The 19,614-nt window shown below is 37.2% G+C and overlaps 1 protein-coding gene across 8 annotated transcripts in view; it reads left to right on the plus strand.

Annotated features, from left to right (window-relative positions):
* The window catches only part of RALYL (RALY RNA binding protein like), a 708,789-nt gene that overhangs the window by 597,297 nt on the left and 91,878 nt on the right, over positions 1-19,614 (plus strand). For all 8 annotated transcript variants that reach the window (XM_019453371.2, XM_019453375.2, XM_019453368.2 and 5 more), the window contains one exon: positions 14,320-14,367. In XM_019453371.2, the coding sequence (XP_019308916.1) occupies positions 14,320-14,367 (48 nt within the window). The remainder of the gene's footprint in view (positions 1-14,319; positions 14,368-19,614) is intronic.

Below are 19,614 nucleotides of genomic sequence, written 5' to 3' on the forward strand. Positions count from 1 at the left end.
CACCTAAAACTAATACAATGTTATACACCAATTTTATCTCAATTTAAAAATAAAAATAAAAACAAAAGATTTAAGAACTGAAGAATATTAAAGAAAATGCCTGTTAATTTAGCTCAATAAGGCTCAGAACAAAAGTGCCTCTAAAGAATATTCATAAGTGGCAAGAAGAGACTAATCTGGAAAATATCAGCTGATCTTTAACTGAACTCCAGATTCGATACAATGCCTCATAGGAAGAAGTAAATGGCACATTTGATACCCCACTTGGGGGGGGGAGCCAATAAGTGATATTAGGGAAAAACATTTCCTGAGTAAAATAGAGGAAAGTGGCAAAATGAGAACAAGGAAAAAGAAATGGATGTAAATTCATAGAGTTTAATCTGGAAATAATAGATATTGTCACAGAAAATAATATTACAGAGCACGAAAGAGTAAGCAATGAAAGATAAAATATAATTATTGATTTTATAAATGAGGTTTTTACAATTTGAAATGTAAACAAAGCTATTGGTATCCATGCCAAAAAAAAAAAAAAAAAAAAAGCTAACTTTAAGAGAAAAACTAAAGTTGGACTCAGTTTTCTCTGTGATGTTATACTAGGACGTCAATAACAGATATTTTTGAGGGAAAAGATTGTAACAAGAATTCTGTCTTCAGCTATGTCATCTTTTATTTGTGAAGGTAACAGAAAGACATCAAGAGAAAATATGTCTTACCATGTACCAAACCCAGACAGAATTTTATAAAGATAGCAACTGACTTTGCTTTGATTCTGGACACCAGCATCAGAAGGATCAACTTAATTTATAAACATATGTTTAACAGCCTTTTAGTCATGTTCTTTAACTGAAAACTTCATGAAGGGACAAAATGATTTGCCAAGAAAGACTGGGAAAAAAATGACAGTGGTGGGGAAGAACTGACAATGTTTCTAAAGTTTATCTAGAGCTGAGAATATTATAAAAAAAAAAAACAAAACAAAACTTGAAGAATAGTAATTATGAAGGAGATGCTCCCTTCTACAAATGTGCAATTTAGGGATAAAAACTGGCAATTCGGTGAAAGTAGAATACAGACTACAACAATAAGCTATGTTTATACATGATGGTACCCGTGAAGGTGGTTATTGACACAGTATAAACCAAGTCAATAAGGAATGGAAGAATCAGTCGGTATTCCTTCTTGTTTGGGGCACATATGTATGTAGTTTTCTTTTGGACTGTTTTACTTAGAGTATATCGTAAGGAATGCCTCTGAACTTTATCAAATACCTCTTTAGCATCTACTGATGAAAATCATATTTTCCTCCTTTCATTTGTTTTTGTGCCAGATTATGCTGATAGATTTTCAGACGTAAGCCCGATATTAGTTTCCTCTCCCTAGTTTACTTTGGCTTATTGTGTTGCTGTTTATCCAGTAAGATTAAGACTGAATTCTCTTCTTTTTCATGTTTAGTCTGTAATAATGAACACGTTTAAGGTACATATTTTTCTGAGTCTAGTTTTTAGTGTGTCCCATAGGTTTTGGAAGAAACGTTCTTTTTATTTCTAGATAATATGAAAGTTCAATTTTGATTTCTTCCTTAATTCTGCATAAGTTTGACTGAGAAAAGTCAAAAAGACTGGAACTGGTGCTAAGCAGAAAAGAAACAAGATTCAGGTCACCATGTTTCCAAAGACTTGTAGGTGAATAGTTAAATGTTACATTTTAACAAAGTAATTTGATTTAATAAAATCATGAAATTTCAACTTGGAAGATATCCCAGAACTGTGTAATGCATCGATTCTCTTCTTGATTCTCTTCTCTACAAAATCCCTAACAAATGATTTTCAGGCTCTTCTTGAAGCACATGTATCTGTTACACTGTTATACTAGATCATACAGTGTTTTGTCATGCTATTTTTCTTTTTATGATTCTATTTTCTTGCCAAAACTACTAGACACTCAAGATATTCGGAACTCATTATTCTATTTCTTTGTTATATTTAGCAGTAACATTGTTCCTTATAATTACTACCCTTTAATACTTATTTTGCCTTCTGGACCCACAATGAATAAATTCAACGCCTCTGTCACTAGACAACCTTTCAAATAAGTAGTTAGCTGCCTTCTTTCCCAAAGGTTTTCTTCTCTAGACCAAACATCCTTATTTAATTCAACCATTTTCATACAGAGTCATTTTTTGAGACTTATTGCCATCCTAATTTCTTTCATTTGTATGCATTCCAGTTGGTTAATATCCTTATGAAACTTTGTTGAAATATGCTAAACTATTCCCAGAGATGTCTAAAAAGTAAGAGTCCAGTGGAATTATTATCTAGTTTTTTAAATACACTACTCTTTAGTTAATGCCCACTAGTCTTCTTGTACAGATTGTATTGCAATCTGAGGGAGAGTATCCAAAGAAGGAAGAAATTTGAAGAGCCTCTCTCTCTGAGGCTGAGATTCACCCCCCATAAGAGATGGTGTGACTGCAGCCTACTGTATGACAGAGAAATCAGTTGGGGTGTTGGTGGCCTGGGATAATGGGTAGGCACCCTCCTGCTGGGGTGCCAGTGAGCATCACTGGCTCTCCCACATGCTGCCGACAGCAGTGCCAGATGAGCAAGGAGAAAAGCCTATGGAAACCTGGAAAAGAAGCTGCTTCCTCTTCTTTGCCTTGTGGTTTTCCTCCAGTGCCCTTTGACAAACCCTAACATAGTGCCAACAGACAAATGGGCAATGTTTATAGAATCTAGCTCCATTATCACAAAGCAAGAGCAAAAAAAAAAAAAAAAAAAAAAGGTGGATCTAGAATAGATATCAATTTATTGGCAGAAAAGTCTCAGGACGCCTGGGTGGCTCAGTTGGTTAAGCAACCAACTCTCGATTTTAGCTCATGTCGTGATCTCACCATTCGTGGGTTCAAGCCCCATTGGGCTCTGTGCTGAGATTGCTGAGCCTGATTGGGATTCTCTCTCTCTCTCCCTCTCTGTCTGCCCCTCCCCAGCTTGTTCTCTCTCTCAAAAAGTAATTAAACATAAAAAAAAAATTGTTGGTAGAAAAGTCTAACCCAACACAGCAATTGTTTTATTTTTTAATGTTTATTTATTTTTGAGAGAGTGAGAGAGAGAAAGCATGCACACGAGTGGGGGAGAGGCAGAGAGAGGGAGACAGAGTATCTGAAGCAGGCCGGGCACTGTCAGCACAGGGCCCGACGTGGGGCTCGAACTCACAAACTGTGAGATCATGACCTGAGCCGAAGTCAGATGCTCAACCGACTGAGCCACCCAGGTGCCCCAACACAGCAATTGTAATGGTCTAAACATACTAATATTAATATTCAGGTGTTTGAAAATTTTAATATAGACATTTTTTCCTACCAAAAGTAATAACAATACATATTATAGCAGAAATTGTCACAGACACATAACATTCAATTCAAAATATTTCAAATGGATGAGTGCAAACACTCTGCCTTTTCAGAGCTCACAATCTAGTGCAATAAACTCATAGATGGTCACTTCTTATATGATATGGTCAGACAGAAGTATGCATAAGGAGCTGTAAGAATGAAATCTGAACATTTATGGCTGAATTCAGTTAAAACAAAGAGATAGATAATACTCTACAGGATTTTGACATGAATCCACCTGGAATATTTTACTCTGGAAACTTCCATGTCAAGAAATTAAGACAAATTAGATTAAGTTCAAAGAAGGAAGACAAGAATGATGAATGGAATAAAGAGATTGGTTTGTGAAGGGAAAGGCTAACAGAAATAAATCTATACAGATTAGCTAAGTGACAGGAAAAGCAGAGAGCTGACAAGCAAGAATTAAGTGTCAATTCAAAAAGACTATAATCAAGGAATAGCACAATACATGGAATTCAGTGTAACCCCACAGACTTTATACTTGGGGAAGATGTGGGGCTTGAGTTTGGCCTTTAAGAATGGATAATATTCAACTGAAAGAAGATATAACATGTTGACAGATGGAGAGTTTGAGCAAAAACCTGTAATTGGAAACTGTTGAGCAACCAGTTGGGATAATACAGAAGACTGTGTAGAGACACGAGAATGTCTCCCTATGGCCACAAGGAATGTTTCTCTGCCACAAGAGTACGTGTTGAGAAATGCTGAATGGTTGAAAGAGTAGTTGAATGAATTATTAGAGAATATTGAAGAAGGATCCATGTTTCGGAGAACACTGAATACTAAAGAGTCTGAACATTACCTTGTAGGCCACGGGGAATAATTGAAGAGTTTTTGTTGCTTTATTTTTGATATTTTGTAAAAAGGTTGCTTTCAAGTCACTAGCAGTCTATATCATGGGCAAAGATGTAGATATCCTTGGGACCAGAAATACCAGTTTGGAGATCATTTCAGTGGTCCAGGAAAGACTATTTATCTGTAGGCCAGACCTTCTCAATAGCTAGATTCTTCATTCTCTTGCCTTCACAGTTATAGCTCTCTTACTAGGTACGTCATGCTGTTTGCAAAAAAGTAAATTTTCATTTCATTATAGCTTTATCAAGTAATTATTAATTAAAAAGAATCATTTTCATTTATTCTAGACCAGAAGACAAAAGCAAAAACTAAACACAATTTTGGAATTTCATGTGTAAGCAGAACCAGGCATAGAGAAAGGCAGCAAGCATGCCCCATTCAGGACGATACTTCCAAAATCCCAATCCCTGTGTTAACTCAGCCAAAACACAGAAAAATAATTCTTTTTCCCCTCCTTTTTCTCTCTTGTTCCCAGAATGCACTCTCTTCACCTGCTTTAATTAAAGTAATTATCCATTAAGTGTGTGAAACAGGGAGCTTGACTCCATCGTCTAAAAGACCAGAACTCATACCTGAGCTGGCTGGATTGTTTTCATCTTTTCAATTTCTTAGTTACTGCATCTTGCTAAGCTCCCAGGTCTGATCCCCAATTAAGGAACTCAATGAATGTGTCACAATTCTTTAGGTTCCCACTCACCTCCTCCCTCAATTCCAGAGTCCTTGGTAGTAAATCAAGTATTTTGTCATTGAAACTTAGACTAAGTAGCTTCTTTCACTGTTTTTGAATTTTTAATGTATGTGTGTGTGTCTATCCATTACACACATACACACACACACACACACACACACACACTCCAAAGTAAAATTAAATTTTTGTGTATTCCCTAAAAGAAAATAGACAGATTTTTGGCCACATACATATTATCTTGACAAAGTTTATAAATCTGTTCAACTGTATATTCTCTGGCATTTGGAAACCTACACCAGATTTGATGACAAGTTAGAAATAGGATCCTATAGTTACCTCTGAGGATACTTATACCAACAATCTTAACCGTGGAGAAGTATGCTCCAGAAATTCAGTTAGCCTACATCATGACCTACATCATGCCTACATCATGGAAGTCATTGATGACTTCCACAGGTACTCTGAAGAAAAGTTGTGCTAATGACATAGAGTAATAAAAACACACTGTTTTACAAACTTATTCCACGTTTTCCTACCACCAATTCTTGACCTTCTGGAATGGCCTCCTTTTGAACATTCACTTGTCAAATTCCTAACCTTTACAAAGACCAATTCAAATGCCATCATTTTCTAAAGCCTTGCTTGATATCTGTATCCCACCAACCACATCCTATTTCTTCTGTCTATAAGCTTCATAGAAGTTTTAATCTCTATTTTGGCATTTTTTTCTAATTCTGCTTAAATTATATTCATATGTATATTTGTCTAATCCCTTACACTTAGATTGACATTCCTTGAAGTTAGAAGCCATGTTCTGCAGATATTCTTATTCACAACTCCCAATATTGTGCCTGACTTAAAATACTCAGCAATTGATTATTCCATTTAATTTGGGAAGCCAGATATAGCAATTGAGAAGGTTCCAGTAGTAGTTACTATTGGCAGGATGTCTGTAATGAAACCATTAAAAAGCTCCCTCCTTGTGCTAGGAAGTTTATTCATTTTCTTCAGATTATATTTTAATGAAGTTCTGCAATGGAAAACAAAAAGAAATACTTTTGTGTATTAGTCTAGTCAGAGGAAGCTGGTTTTATGAATTTAAAGGGATTAGATAAAATTGATCTCATATATTGCAAATCCTAATGAGTTGTGATTTCTTCTTCTATAAATGAAAAAGTTTAAATTAAATTTCAGGGAAGCTATTTGGTGTCATTTAATCTTCAGTAATAAAATAAAGATTGTGAGTGTGCAACTCTAAACAATTACTAATTTCAGTTTCTCATTAAGTTTTGAGGGAATCTGAGCAGGTAGAACAAAGGTACACATTGAAAAGTAGGATAAAAGTCATAGAAGTGTACCAGATTTAAAAATTTTAAAATATGCACTATTTATTTGTGTGAAATATTCAAACTGTCGTTTCACTTTTTTAAAAGTCAAGTACCTGCCCCTTGCCAGTGACCACGCCTTTAAACAACAGAAGCCTTGACATTTCCTTGGCTTAGTTCCTTTTTAGAAACTGCCTAAAACATGTAATTTATGACCATTTTGTTTTCAGTAGGCTAAGAACCAGATTGTCATACAAAGCTCCTACAATGCAAGTTGCAAAATTTCTACCTTTAAAAACAAAAACAAACAAACAAAAACCAGAAAAAAAAGGGAAAAGGAAGAGAAAAGAAAATTATCTCATGAACATAACCATTTATGAGGAAAGGAAAGACTATCTTTTTTTAACTTGAAAGACAAGTCTTTCCCGGCAATAAAATCCTAGAATACATAAAACACCTTAAAAACCTGAACATGACTTCTGGAAATGCCATTTTTTGACAACTAATTTCAAATAGAGTTTCACACAGAAAGAAAAGGAAGGGATTTTTAAGAAAGACAAAGCTGGGGAAGGGGAAAGAAAATATAAGGAGCTAGTGGCAGGAAAACTGGGGAAGCATAATTGTCACAAATCAGACTTGCCCTGTGGTTATCTCTTTTCACCTCTTTGCATCTCTTTTTCTTCCTTGGAAAGCCAGCTTGATTTTGCAGCCTATGACCTGAACCAACTACAGCCATGACATTTCTGCTAAAAGCCCAAACCATTAAGACAAAAACAGGCTTGTCATGATTACCAAGACAGGTCTGTTTGTGCATTTCATTTCATTTTGAACTTTAACAGGTAAAATTGAGTTCCTGATGGCAGACGGTGGGACTTGGAGATCAAACAGTCAGGATGCTCAGCTACCACTTGTTCTTGCAAATATGTCTTAGCAGTCAGGAATGAACAAAAAATAAGCAGATTGGACAAGATAAGTTAAGCAGCAGCTAAGAAAGATAAAAATGATTTCTTTTTTCTCATGCATTTTTAAACTTCCAGAAGGCTGTTAAATTATTGAAGTATTTCCTAATGGTATGAGACACATGAGTGGAATCATCATTGTCATCCCCATTAATAGCATATTTATTAATTGGTCCATATGTCATAGTTGGCACTTGGGGAGTTTAAAAAGAGCGAGGAGACATATATAAAAATTAAGATGAATTTGTGTATCTTTAAGTGTTCTCATCATCATGTTCATAAATCTTTAAAATGCTCTCTTCAACATCTGAAGATAAATAGTTATATATGCTAAAGCATTACCATTATTAAGTTTATTAAGTTAACAAATATCTAATGCAACATGACACAATAAGAAAAATCACCAACTTCCAATTCAGATAAACTTGGGTTTAAATATCAGCTCTATGAAAAATGATTAAAAATTGTCACTAGAAACTGTGCTACTCCATTTTGCAGTTGCAGTTTGCAAAGATTAAATAGATTGTTCAATGTTGCTATGAGCTAATTCATTCCCCCCAAAATTCACCTGTTGAAACCCTAATCCACAGTTCCTCAAAATGTGACTATATTGGGAGGTAGTCTTTAAAGAAGTGTTAAAGTTAAAATGAGGTCATATTGGTGGACCTTAATCCAATATGACAGGTATTCTTATAAGAAGAAGAAATTAGGACTCAGACAACACAGACAGAGGGACGACCACATGCGGAGACAAGAAGGTAGCCATCTGCCAAGTAAAGAAAGTGGCCTCATGAGGCGCTTTGGTGGCTCAGATTAAGCTTCCGATTCTTGATCTCAGCTCAGGTCATGATGTCAAGATTCATGAATTGGGCCCTGCACTGGCAGTGTGGGGAGCATTCTTAGCATTCTCTCCTCCCTTTCTTTCTGCCCCTCCTACCCCCATCTCTCTCCTTTTCTCTCTGTCCCTCCCCAGTTCACACTCACTCACTCTCTCTCTCTCTCTCTCTCTCAAAATACATAAACTTTAAAAAAAAAAGTGGTCTTGGGGTGCCTGGTGTCTCAGTCAGTTAAGTGTCCAACTTCAGCTCAGGTCATGATCTCCTGGTCCATGAGTTTGAGCCCCGTGTCGGGCTCTGTGCTGATAGCTCAGAGCCTAGAGCCTGCTTCAGAGTCTGTCTCTCCCTGCTCTCCCCCACCCCCCACTCGTGCTCTGTCTCTCTGTCTCTCTCTTTCAAAAATAAACAAACGTAAAAAAAAAATTTTTTAAGGGGCCTCAGAGGAAATCAAACCTGTTGACACCTTGACCTTGAATTCTTAGCCCCCAGAATTGTGAGAAAATAATTTTTTGTTCTTTAAGCCTCCTAGTGTGTGGTGTTTTGTTATGGCCAGCTAGCAAACTAGCACAGATGTCATACAAAGTCAGTGGCAAGCCGGGGCCCAGACTCAGAGCTTTCATAGTTTCAAACTCTGTCTCCTGTCAACATCTGACCAAACTATTTTGCTTTTATTCCTCTTCCCTGACCTCTACAATTCTACGATCCCTAAGACCGACCTCCATTTCCTCTCTCTCTATGCTCACTCCTAAAGATCTCACCTTTTTAATGGCCTTATTGCCATCAGCATGCTCATAACTCCTGGACTCACTTTCCCAGCAAGCCCTCTCTTTGGGGTTCACCTCAGTAAGACTCATCAATCACCCATGAAAGTGTTTCTTGATTGAATCAGAAGCATCCAAATGCTATCTTGTCCAAAACTGAACTCAAGATTTTCCTCTAAAACCTCTTCCTCCCAATCTTTCCCAGGTTGAGAAAGGATAACAGAGTCTGCCCAATTTCTGACACTGACTCAGTGAGAAATCCACTTGAGTCTGCCTCCAAAACGTGTCCTGAACCTGTTGACCCCTCTCCATGTTTTCTGCTGCAGTGTTGCTGAGGACAGTGTCTGTTCTTGTCTGAGTAATAACAGTAGCCCTGGACTGACCCTCTGGCTTCATTGAGTCCATCAGGGTTTTTCCTGACCTGTGCCTTTTGTGCCTTCTGTTCCCTCTGTCCCTTTTCTCTCCTGGCTCTTCATAGGACCTTTCTCATCCTTCAAGCCTCCAGTTGTATATCACCCCCTCAGAGAGGCCAGGCTTGATTCATCTCTTTAAATAGTTCTCCCCTTCTGTCTTTCTCTATCCCATTCATTTACTTCCGAGTATTTCCAATGTAAAATGGTTTTCTTCTAAGCTTTTTATCTGTCTCCACCACTGTCAAAGAAAAAAAAACATGCAACACACAAATTAGACAGGCACAGAAAGACTGTATTCAGGACTCTCTAAATAGAGGACAGAGGTTGAACTCAGTTCTGCTGAAACACGATGCAGGGGAGTTTGTGAGATGCAGGGTGAGCTAGTGGCAATAGAAGGGAGATGGATCAATATCATAAAGTCATCTGTGTTTGCTAATTGGCGCTTACCAAAGTTAGGCTCCTACCTTGCTTCTCTTTTCTTAAATGTTTATTTTTTATTTTTGAGAGAGAGGGAGAGAAGCAGAGAGAGAGGGAGACACAGAATCCAAAACAGGCTCTAAAATCTGAGCTGTCAGCACAGAGCCCGATGCAGGGCTTGAACTCATCAACTGTGACATCATGACCTGAGCTGAAGTCAGACGCTTAACTGACTGAGCCACGCAGGTGACCCGTTTGCTTGTAAACCTAGGTGCCAAGTACAGTTCCTGACACACATGTCCTTAATCAAATTTTGATAAATGAGCACATGAATGAATATGCTTTACTAGAATACTTGACCTGTGTTATCTAAGGTATTTAATATTCTCTATGAAATATGGGCTTTTGTAGCAACATGGATGGAACTGGAGAGTGTGATGCTAAGTGAAATAAGTCATACAGAGAAAGACAGATGCCGTATGTTTTCACTCCTATGTGGATCCTGAGGAACTTAACAGAAGAACATGGGGGAGGGTTAGAGAGGGTTAGAGAAGGAGGGAGCCAAACCATAAGAGACTCTTAAAAACAGAGAACAAACTGAGGATTGATGGGGGATGGGAGGGAGGGGAGGGTGGGTGAGGGGTACTGAGGAGGGCACCTGTTGGGATGAGCACTGGGTGTTGTATGTAAACCAATCTGACAATAAATTTCATATTAAAAAAAAATATATATATATATATATATATTCTCTAGACCTCAGCGTCCTGTAAAACTGGAATAATACTCTACATCTTATAGATTGTTGTTAAGATTAAATAACATTATGTATGTTAAAATACAAAGAATAAGGCTTCAATAAGTAGAATGTTTTCTTCTCCAGATGCTGTGTTTCTAAACAAAATCTAGATAAGTCTCTTAAAATGATAATCTTTTTTTTCTGTGCTTTGGCTGTTGGGACCCTCATTTGTGTTATATAAACACAATATATAAACACATTTGTGTTATATAAACACAAATGCTTTTATGCATACATTTGTATTCTACCAGCATATTCCTTTTTTCCCAGCTTTATTGAAATATAATTGACATATAATGTTGTGCAAGTTTAAGGTATACACAATGTGTTGATTGGATACACTTAATATATTGCAAAATGATTACCACCAAGCATTAGCCAACTTCTCCATCACATCACACAATTACTAGCTCCTTTTTTTTTTTTTTTTTTTTTTGAGAGAGAGAGAGAGAGAGAGAGAGAGAGAGATAGGGTGCAAGTGACTGAGAGAGTCTGACTTGAGAGTGCAGAGAGAGAGAGAGAGAGAGGGAGAGAGACTGAGAAGGGCTCGCCCGAAGCAGGGCTCACGGATTTTTTTTTACCCAAAGTGGGGCTTAAGCTCATCTGAGGCGGGGATTGAGCTCACCTAATGTGGGACTTGAACTTACGAACCATGAAATCATAACGTGAACTGAAGTCAGATACTTAACGACTGAGCCACCCAGGCACCCAATTACTAGTTAGTTCTTATGTGTCCATCAACAGAAAAATGAATAAAGAAGGTGTAGTGTGTGTGTGTGTGTGTGTGTGTGTGTGTGTTCAACAATAAGAAAGAAGGAAATCCTGCCATTTGAAGACAACGTGGATGGGCCTTGAGGGCATTATGCAAAGTGACATAAATCAGGCATAGAAGGATAGTGTGTGATACTACTTACATGTGGAATCTGAAAAAGCCTAACTCATAGAAACACAGTAGAATGGTGGTTACCAGAGACTGGGGGGTTGGGGGTGGGTAGAGGAAATGGAAAGATATTAGTCAAAGAATACAAACTTCCAGTTACAAGATGAGTAAGAACTACAGATCTACCAAGATATTCTTAAAAATAAACATACGAAAATATGATGGTTACTCATGACAAATGTGAGTCGAAGTAGCATAACTTTAAACTTTGAGACTTCCAGACACGTGTTTGGATCCAGTGTCATCATATGCCTTGTTTCCACAGAAGCGAGTAAATTGCAGTGAAAGAGGCATATGCACTGCTGTACCAGAAAGGTTTTGAGGTGAACTTTACACAGTAGGGATTGGTGGTAGCCAATAGGTGGTCTTTAAAATCTCTTAACATCATAGTTTTGTCTACACCAGCGAAATCAGCAAAACAAACTGAAGCATAAAGCACTACTACCTTAACAATCTGTGACTGTCAGAGGAAAGTGGCTATTTTTCTCTTTAGACAATAGTCTCCATGACCTCCTTGTTTTGCATAACAATGCAGCAGCCTTGGCCTGACCATCGCCCTCCATCCAGACACTCACTGAGAGTACATCTGCACTTTGCGTTTCAGAACTTGAGTTCAAACTCACCATGTTCCATTAGACAGTGTTAGAGGCAGAACTAACTCTAATAGGCCTGGTATGCTATATCCAGCTTTTCCCCGCTATGCAGTGAGTGTAAAAAGATATAAACACCTTTATCTCTAAAACCAGGAATAACAAGTGCTTCTTAATACGTTCTTTCAATTTTCCTGATTAAAAAAAAAATAGTTACAAAATAAAGGATTGTTAAATGGATCAATTGGGAAATATAAAATTACTTGCCTGTCTCATGGTGGCTCCTCAAAAAGTTAAACATAAAATTACTTTATGATCCAACAATTCCAGTCTAGTTACATGTATCCCAAAGGGATGAAAGTAGGGACTCTAACAAATGCTTGCACAAAGTGTTCATACTACTCTATTCACAACAGCCAAGAGGTGGAAACCCCTCAAATGTCTATCAACAGATGAGTAAACAAAAAGTGATGTGTGTGTGTGTGTGTGTGTGTGTGTACACACAGTATTATATTCAGTGATAAAAAGGAATGAAATTCTTGTGCCTGGGCGGCTCAGTCAGTTAAGTGTCTGACTTTGGCTCAGGTCATGATCTCGTGGTTCATGAGTTCGAGTCTTGCATCGGACTCTCTGCTCTCAACACCGAGCCCACTTCAGATCCTCTATCTCCCTCTCTCTTTGCCCCGCTCCTGCTTGTGCTGTCTGTCTCTCTCAACATAAATAAATAAACTTAAAAAAAAAATGATTGAAATTCTCATGTATGGTACAATAGGGATAAACCTTGAAAATAATATGCTAACTGAAAAAAACAGTCTAAGAAGAACAGATATTGTATGATTCCACTTATATGAGGTACTTAAAAGAGGCAAATTCAGAGACAGAAAGTAGGATGAGATTACCAGGGTTTGAGGGGACTGGGGGATGGGGAGCGACAGAATGCTCAATGGGTACAGAATTTCTTTTGGGGATAATGAAAAATTCCTGGAAATGGATTGTGTGATCTTTAAACAACATTGTGAATGTACTTAATGCCACTGAATTGTAGGCTTAAAATGGTCAGAATGGTAAATGTTGTTATGTATGTTTCATGCCAATAAAAAATTAATAAATAAACTTTAAAAATCATCATTCCCTTATAGTATAGATACTTCGTTCATCGTGAGTTTAAATTTCTTGCAGGTGGGGGAGGGTTGTACAGTGAGATGGAAAAATGCTTCAGACATGGATTCAGGAGCCTTCTCCAGTCTCAGCTCCGTCACTTACTAGCAAAAAGAATTTGAACACATCACTTAGGTCCTTTGCACCTTAGCTTCTTCTAGTTACAGTATCCAACCGAGTTGTTCTGAGTACTAAAATTAAAGAAAATAATGCATGTAAAGGGCTTTGTAAATTCCAACAGTTATACAAGTAGATAAGAGCAGTTTTATGATGTATTCCTTTAAGAAACTTAATCTTTTCACTGAAATATACTTATTGCTATTTATATATTCTAAAATATTAAGGTATTGTTGGCAAGATTCAGCCAAGGTGGATTTTTTTCTCTGTGGATTGAATCATAAGTTTTTAGAGTGAAAATAAAGGGGCACATGGGTGGCTTGTCAGTTTAGCGTTCTACTCTTGATTTCAGCTCAGGCCATTGTCTCATGGTCATGAGATTGAGCCCCAAGTCTAGCCTCACCTTGAACCCTGCATGGAACCCACATCATTGTCATTGTGGAGGCCCCGTGGAGCCCCCATCAGGCTCAGGGCTGGGAATGGAGCCTGCTTTCAATTCTCTCTCTCCCTCTCCCTCAGCCCCTCCCCTATGCATACTTGTCCTCTCTCCAAAAAAAAATGAGAAATTAAAAAATTTTTAAATAAAAATAGGATGAAAAAATGCTAAATTTCTAAAAAAACAACATTTCTACTTAGCATTCTTATAGTCAGTGAGTCATTAAGCCTTTCCTTTCCATACCTTTTGTTCATTGGTTAGCCTCTTTGTACATACCTTAGGAAGAAAATGATAACTATGTTGTATCTGGTCTGGAAAAAGGCCTTCATTCATATTTAATTACAAATATTAGCAAATTTTGTTTTGCTACCTGCTCTCATCTTCCATCCCAAACCATGCATACCATTGTTAGTCTTTGCATTGCCAGACATACAATAATTTGACTTGGCAGTGTATCCAATTGGACATTGTCTTGTAAAACCCTTTGGAAACATAATTACATTGAGAACTAAGTATTTAAAAAGTAACAAATTTCTAGTAATAACCTCATAACTTTATGCCAGAATGAGTGTGGTTGAGCAAGTGTCAACTAATTTTTTGTTTCCCTCCTTAGTGGTTATGTCTTTGACTATGATTACTACAGAGAAGATTTCTACAATCGGTATGTAAATTTTTCATTCTTGTTTCCTCTTGGTTTAAATGATCTTTTAACTGTTTTGCACATTTCATTCCTAGATATTCTTGACTGATATTTGAAATAAAGAAAATTCTTTTAAGTCCCAAGAAGTATAATATAGGCAGATTTTCCTATTTTCATTGTGCTTACTGAAGCCTAGTGCATCTTGGACTTTTAGGACTTCAGAGGTTCTTAAGCCTAAAATTCAGTTATTGAATATTTGAATAACATTCCAAAAATTTAATTAACCAATACTGTTTTCCGGTTCTGTTGTTGACTTAGAATTCTTCAAGACTGAGAGTTTGGTAAACTCAGAAAATGACTCCAACCTTCCAAAATACATCTGCTTTCATCTGACACATTGCAATGCTGTATTGGTTAGATGCAATAAAATTACAGACAGTTCTTGCTTTGCATAGTAGTGTTGGACCATAAAGGAAACCATACCAAGTGATGTTAATAACCAGTGGAAAAAACAGAATTTTCCATGAGGTCTAAAAATGTAAAAACATTACAGACTCTCCTACTGTTGGTTATAAATTATAGGGAAACACAGTAAAATAGCTTTAAGTGCACTATAATTTAAAACAGTAAAAAATGAGAATTAACGTGTTTTACTTCTTTGTAAAAAAGCCCTGTCAAAAGTAGTTTGAACCGTGCTTGCTTTCTCATACAACTTACAGCACGGAACTAGCACACCTCTTGTGCCTTGGTGAGTTGTCATATTCTTTTTTCAGGCTGGACCAACGTCAGCAGTATATCAGTATTGTGAACCATCTCTGAGAGTTCTTCAGTGTGTAGTTCTTTTGCGACTGTCACTTTTTCTGGGGCATCCTCATCCCTTTTTACCACTTGACAACAATTTTCCTCATTTATGTCAATATGTTTGCTTTAATAAGGTCCCCAGGCTCGATATCTAGAGTCTCTCCAATAGAAGAGTGTCAACAATCCTCACTCAGCTATTCCTACTCGACTTCTCCATTACATCTAATTTTATTTCATTTCCAGTGCTATCCTTCCTCTGTTCTTTGCTGCATTTTCATCTTTTGCATTTCCTCTTTGGAGTGTCCATTTTTGTCAAGTGCCACATGGGTTTGTCACGGGCAACAAGGAGACAATACAACTACACGGTTACTGTCTGTGTGTGAACTGAATAACAGATGCACCACAACCAGACGGACTTTGAATGAAGTGATGTAACTGATCACTGATCGTGATGCACATCTGTTATTTACAGTGATTTGTGGACTGAAAAACCAGCAGCAAAGTTCAGACTGTATGAAATTACTCACAGTTAGTATATTGTGGTAACTGAAATTTGATTTGTGCTATGTGGAGACTGGTGTTATTTAACTAAATATTGGTCATGGAAATTCAGAGACACACAGAGCAAGGGCCGATTGTACATAGGTCATTAGATCACACACACACACAAACGAGGTAAATATCTTTGAAGCTGTTAATTGTAAGTTCTAGTCAAACAAAATAACAAAAAATCCCAAGGTATAAAAATGCAAAATAGTTTTGCATTTAGAACAAGAGTTTGTAATGGACATTTTAAATAGGGAAGAAATGTCACCATCCCTTGGGAGCGCCTTGTTCTTTTTGCTCTAGCCACACGGCTCCTTTTTCAGTTCCACAAGAACACCATGGACCCTCCCACCCCAACACCTTCCTCTGTGCTGCTCCTTCTCCTCATACCTCCCTCTGCCATCTAGTTAACCTGACTTCATCCCTCAGATCTCAGCATGAACACCACTCTCAGACTAAATTAGGTTCCTCTGTGGGCCTCTCTCAGCGCCCAGTATTGTTCCTTCACAGCACTTCTGGTTTTTACTGTTGCGTTTCTTTGTGGTGACAGTATTTGATTTATGTCTGCCTCTCTTCCTCCATGAAGGCAGGAAAGATGCCCAGTTTTTCTTATTATTGTATCCTCAGGCACTATCATTAAGTCTCAAACATACTGGATACCCAATTTGTATTAATTCATCTCCTTTGTTTAGAGAGACTTTGGTTTTCCCAAGATCATAGAGTAAATTCATGACAAAACTACAATCATAAACTATTCCTTTAGATTCAATAACTAACTGTGTGAATATGCAAAACAGAAGGAGAACAATTCAGAGTTAAATAAAAGGAGACAGCCTTACGTAAAGGGAAATAGGACCCACAATCCTACCTTCATAACCACTATGTTCAGCTGCTCAGTTAAGCAAGTTATTTCACTAGTGATGCCTTTATGACAAAATATGAATCTTAAATGATAATTTTCTCAAAGGATCTTTATAATTTCTATAAAATATAGTATTTTATTTTAAATACTAAATAGTTTATAATAACTTGTCCTCAAAATGACCTGAAGGTCTGGCAGTATTAAAAAATCCCATTTACTATTAAGGAAAGATAACATTTCAATAGTCTGCATACCATTTGAAAATTTTAGTTTTTGACAATGCTAAAGACATCTTCTAATACAGCTTTTTTTCAGGATGTAGAACAATGTCTTAATTGCTATGAATAAAGTTTTCAATTAACGTACATTGTGTTTTAATCTGTCAGTATAAAACTGTTTTAGAATTGTAATCTCTCGAATGTTTTCAATATTGTGGCATCCTTCTACATTTAAAGAATTTCTGCTTAGGGGCACCTGGGTGGCTCAGTCGGTTAAGCATCCTACTTCAGTTCAGGTCATGATCTCGCAGTCCATGGGTTCGAGCCCTACATCGGGCTCTGTGCTAACATCTCAAATCCTGGAACCTGCTTCAGATTCTGTGTCTCCCTCTCTCTGCCCCTCCCCCACTCATGTTTTGTCTCTCTGTGTCTCTCAAAAATGAATAAATGTCAAAAAAAATTTTTTTTAAGAATTTCTGCTTAAAATGGCTCAATAAAAATCATTAGCTAGATGATAGATAAATAGATAGATAGAGATAGAGATGATAGATAAATCTATCCTTACCTGCCACAGAGCAAGAGCCTTAATCAGCCAAATAGTTACAGAGCTTGAAGCTTTCAGATGGCTCTCCACTACACAAAAAAGCTAACCCTGAACAATTCCCAAAATAATTTGTTTGTCTTATATAAAACCTGTTTGGCTTATAAGTGCGCAAAAGATCAGTATTGTTGTGTTGCTAACTGACTATCTAAGCAATCTGTGCTCTTATTAGTTTATTTTCCATTTCTCACACTTGGCTAAGAAAGGTATAAGCATTTGCCACTAGTGGATCGAGTCAGGAGTTCCCTGTGAAAATAGATTCTCATGAAAGGAAAACAGAATGGAGAGGCTGGACAATATAAATAGCTTACAAAGTGTTAACAATTTTATCCACAGTAATCTCTCATAAATTACACTCTGCTTGAATTTGTGGTTAATTTTTTTCTCTTTTTACTAGTGGTGCAAACTTGGGCAAGTTATTTAATACTACAAAATATGTTGTTTCATCCACAATGTGAGCAAGAAATTAATTTCTGCATCATAAGATTGTTCTGAGGATTAAATGAAATAACATATGTATAATGATCAGCATTATGCTTGGTATATTTTTACTGCGTAATCAATGTTAACTACTAATAATTGTTAACAGTAACCATTAACAATAATAATGAATGCATTTCTCTGACTGATATTCATGTAGCATCGTCCCTGTGAGAAATAAACTGGTGGGTCAGTTGGTCCAAAACAGTCTATTGTGATGACTCCAGATTATTCTGTTTTATGGTTTTCCCTTTTCCTGCTCCCAGCGCATTCTGGTTGGAGCTAAACACACTTACTTGCAGAGAGAGGACCCTCAGCTATTTCCTTTAACCCCAAGCGGCCTTGTTTTTGGTTCTGAAAACAGAAATCACTTAGTTACATGAAACAGGGATAATTGTATGTAAAAACTTTCTAACTAGGTATTAAGGAACTGAAAAAGCAAAAAGAAAACACTGTGGTGTAATGGAGTTAGCCACTACAGGAAGCAGCTACCAACTCCAAGTTTGGGAAAACAGAGGATGAGGTTGGGGATTATCAAAATTTAATGTAGAAAAGGGGAGTTACAGAGCAGAAACTCTGCTCAACTGGTGCTGCTTTATCTGAACCCAGAGGGGGAACTTGGGGTTTGAAACCTAGACCTTCTTAAGGGAAGGTGAAGGGACTGTCCTGCATGTGTTGCAAAATCACTTAAACTGGAGTCATCTGAGTAGTGACTGAGTGGGCTAAACCCAGCAAGGAGCCAGCTGGCCCCCACGGAAATGTAGTTGGCAGAGTCCCAACTCCAACTGTGGTTAAAGGTGGGTCTGAAGCTGAGAGATAATAGCTTAGTCTCTGACATACATCCACATCCTATTGTTATCCGTTTTCTGCCAGGTTTGGGGATTTTAATGTGACTGGGGATTTTCAACCCTTAGATAGTTTCAGCTTAGAAACCTGCTTTACATAAAGCGCCATTGTATTGTCATTGTTCTGATACGTTGGCCCAGCAGTAACTTTTCTAAAGACTAAATGAGTGTCTGTTCATGGCTTCAAGGATCATGAAGATTATCACTAAATAATAGACTTGAGTGATTATTCTAAACTTAAAAAAAAATTTTTTTAATGTTTCTTTATTTTTGACAGAGAGAGAGACAGAGCATGAGTGAGGTAGAGGCAGAGAGAGGGAGACACAGAATCCAAAGCAGGCTCCAGGCTCTAAGCTGTCAGCACAGAGCCCAACGCAGGGCTCGAACTCACGGACCGTGAGATCATGACCTGAGCTGAAGTCAGACACTCAACCGACTGAGCCACCCAGGCGCCCCTAAACTTTTTTTATATTACACAAAGCATTGCTCAATAATTTACAACAATAGATGGCATTTTCTTCTAAAAGGTCAAGTCTGACTCTAAATGAAGGACATTACATGGTATTAAAACTAAAGATAAATATTTATGCCCTTCCAAGTTAAGTAAAAAGAGATACATACATTTAAAATTGTATTGAATCCCCCCAAGGAATGTTTTCCATTTCTGAGATATTAGCAGTGTTAATCCAATCCTTTTTCAGTAGTATCAGGAACAACACTGAGCCATTTATAACCTCCAGGATGAGTAAGTTTCTGTTAATAGAGGAAAAGAAATGCCTGAAGTGCTTTACCATATAAAAAACATGTACACATATTAAATGATGTGAAATAGGCATTGTTCAACTCTGGCACAATTTTGACCTTGTGTATCTTAACAGAAGAGAAGCTATTACAGTTGTCATTAATGAAAAAACT

Source organism: Panthera pardus, unplaced genomic scaffold (assembly GCF_024362965.1).
Source record: "Panthera pardus isolate Hobbes unplaced genomic scaffold, ASM2436296v1 HiC_scaffold_7, whole genome shotgun sequence".
NCBI classification, from domain to species: Eukaryota; Metazoa; Chordata; class Mammalia; order Carnivora; family Felidae; genus Panthera; species Panthera pardus.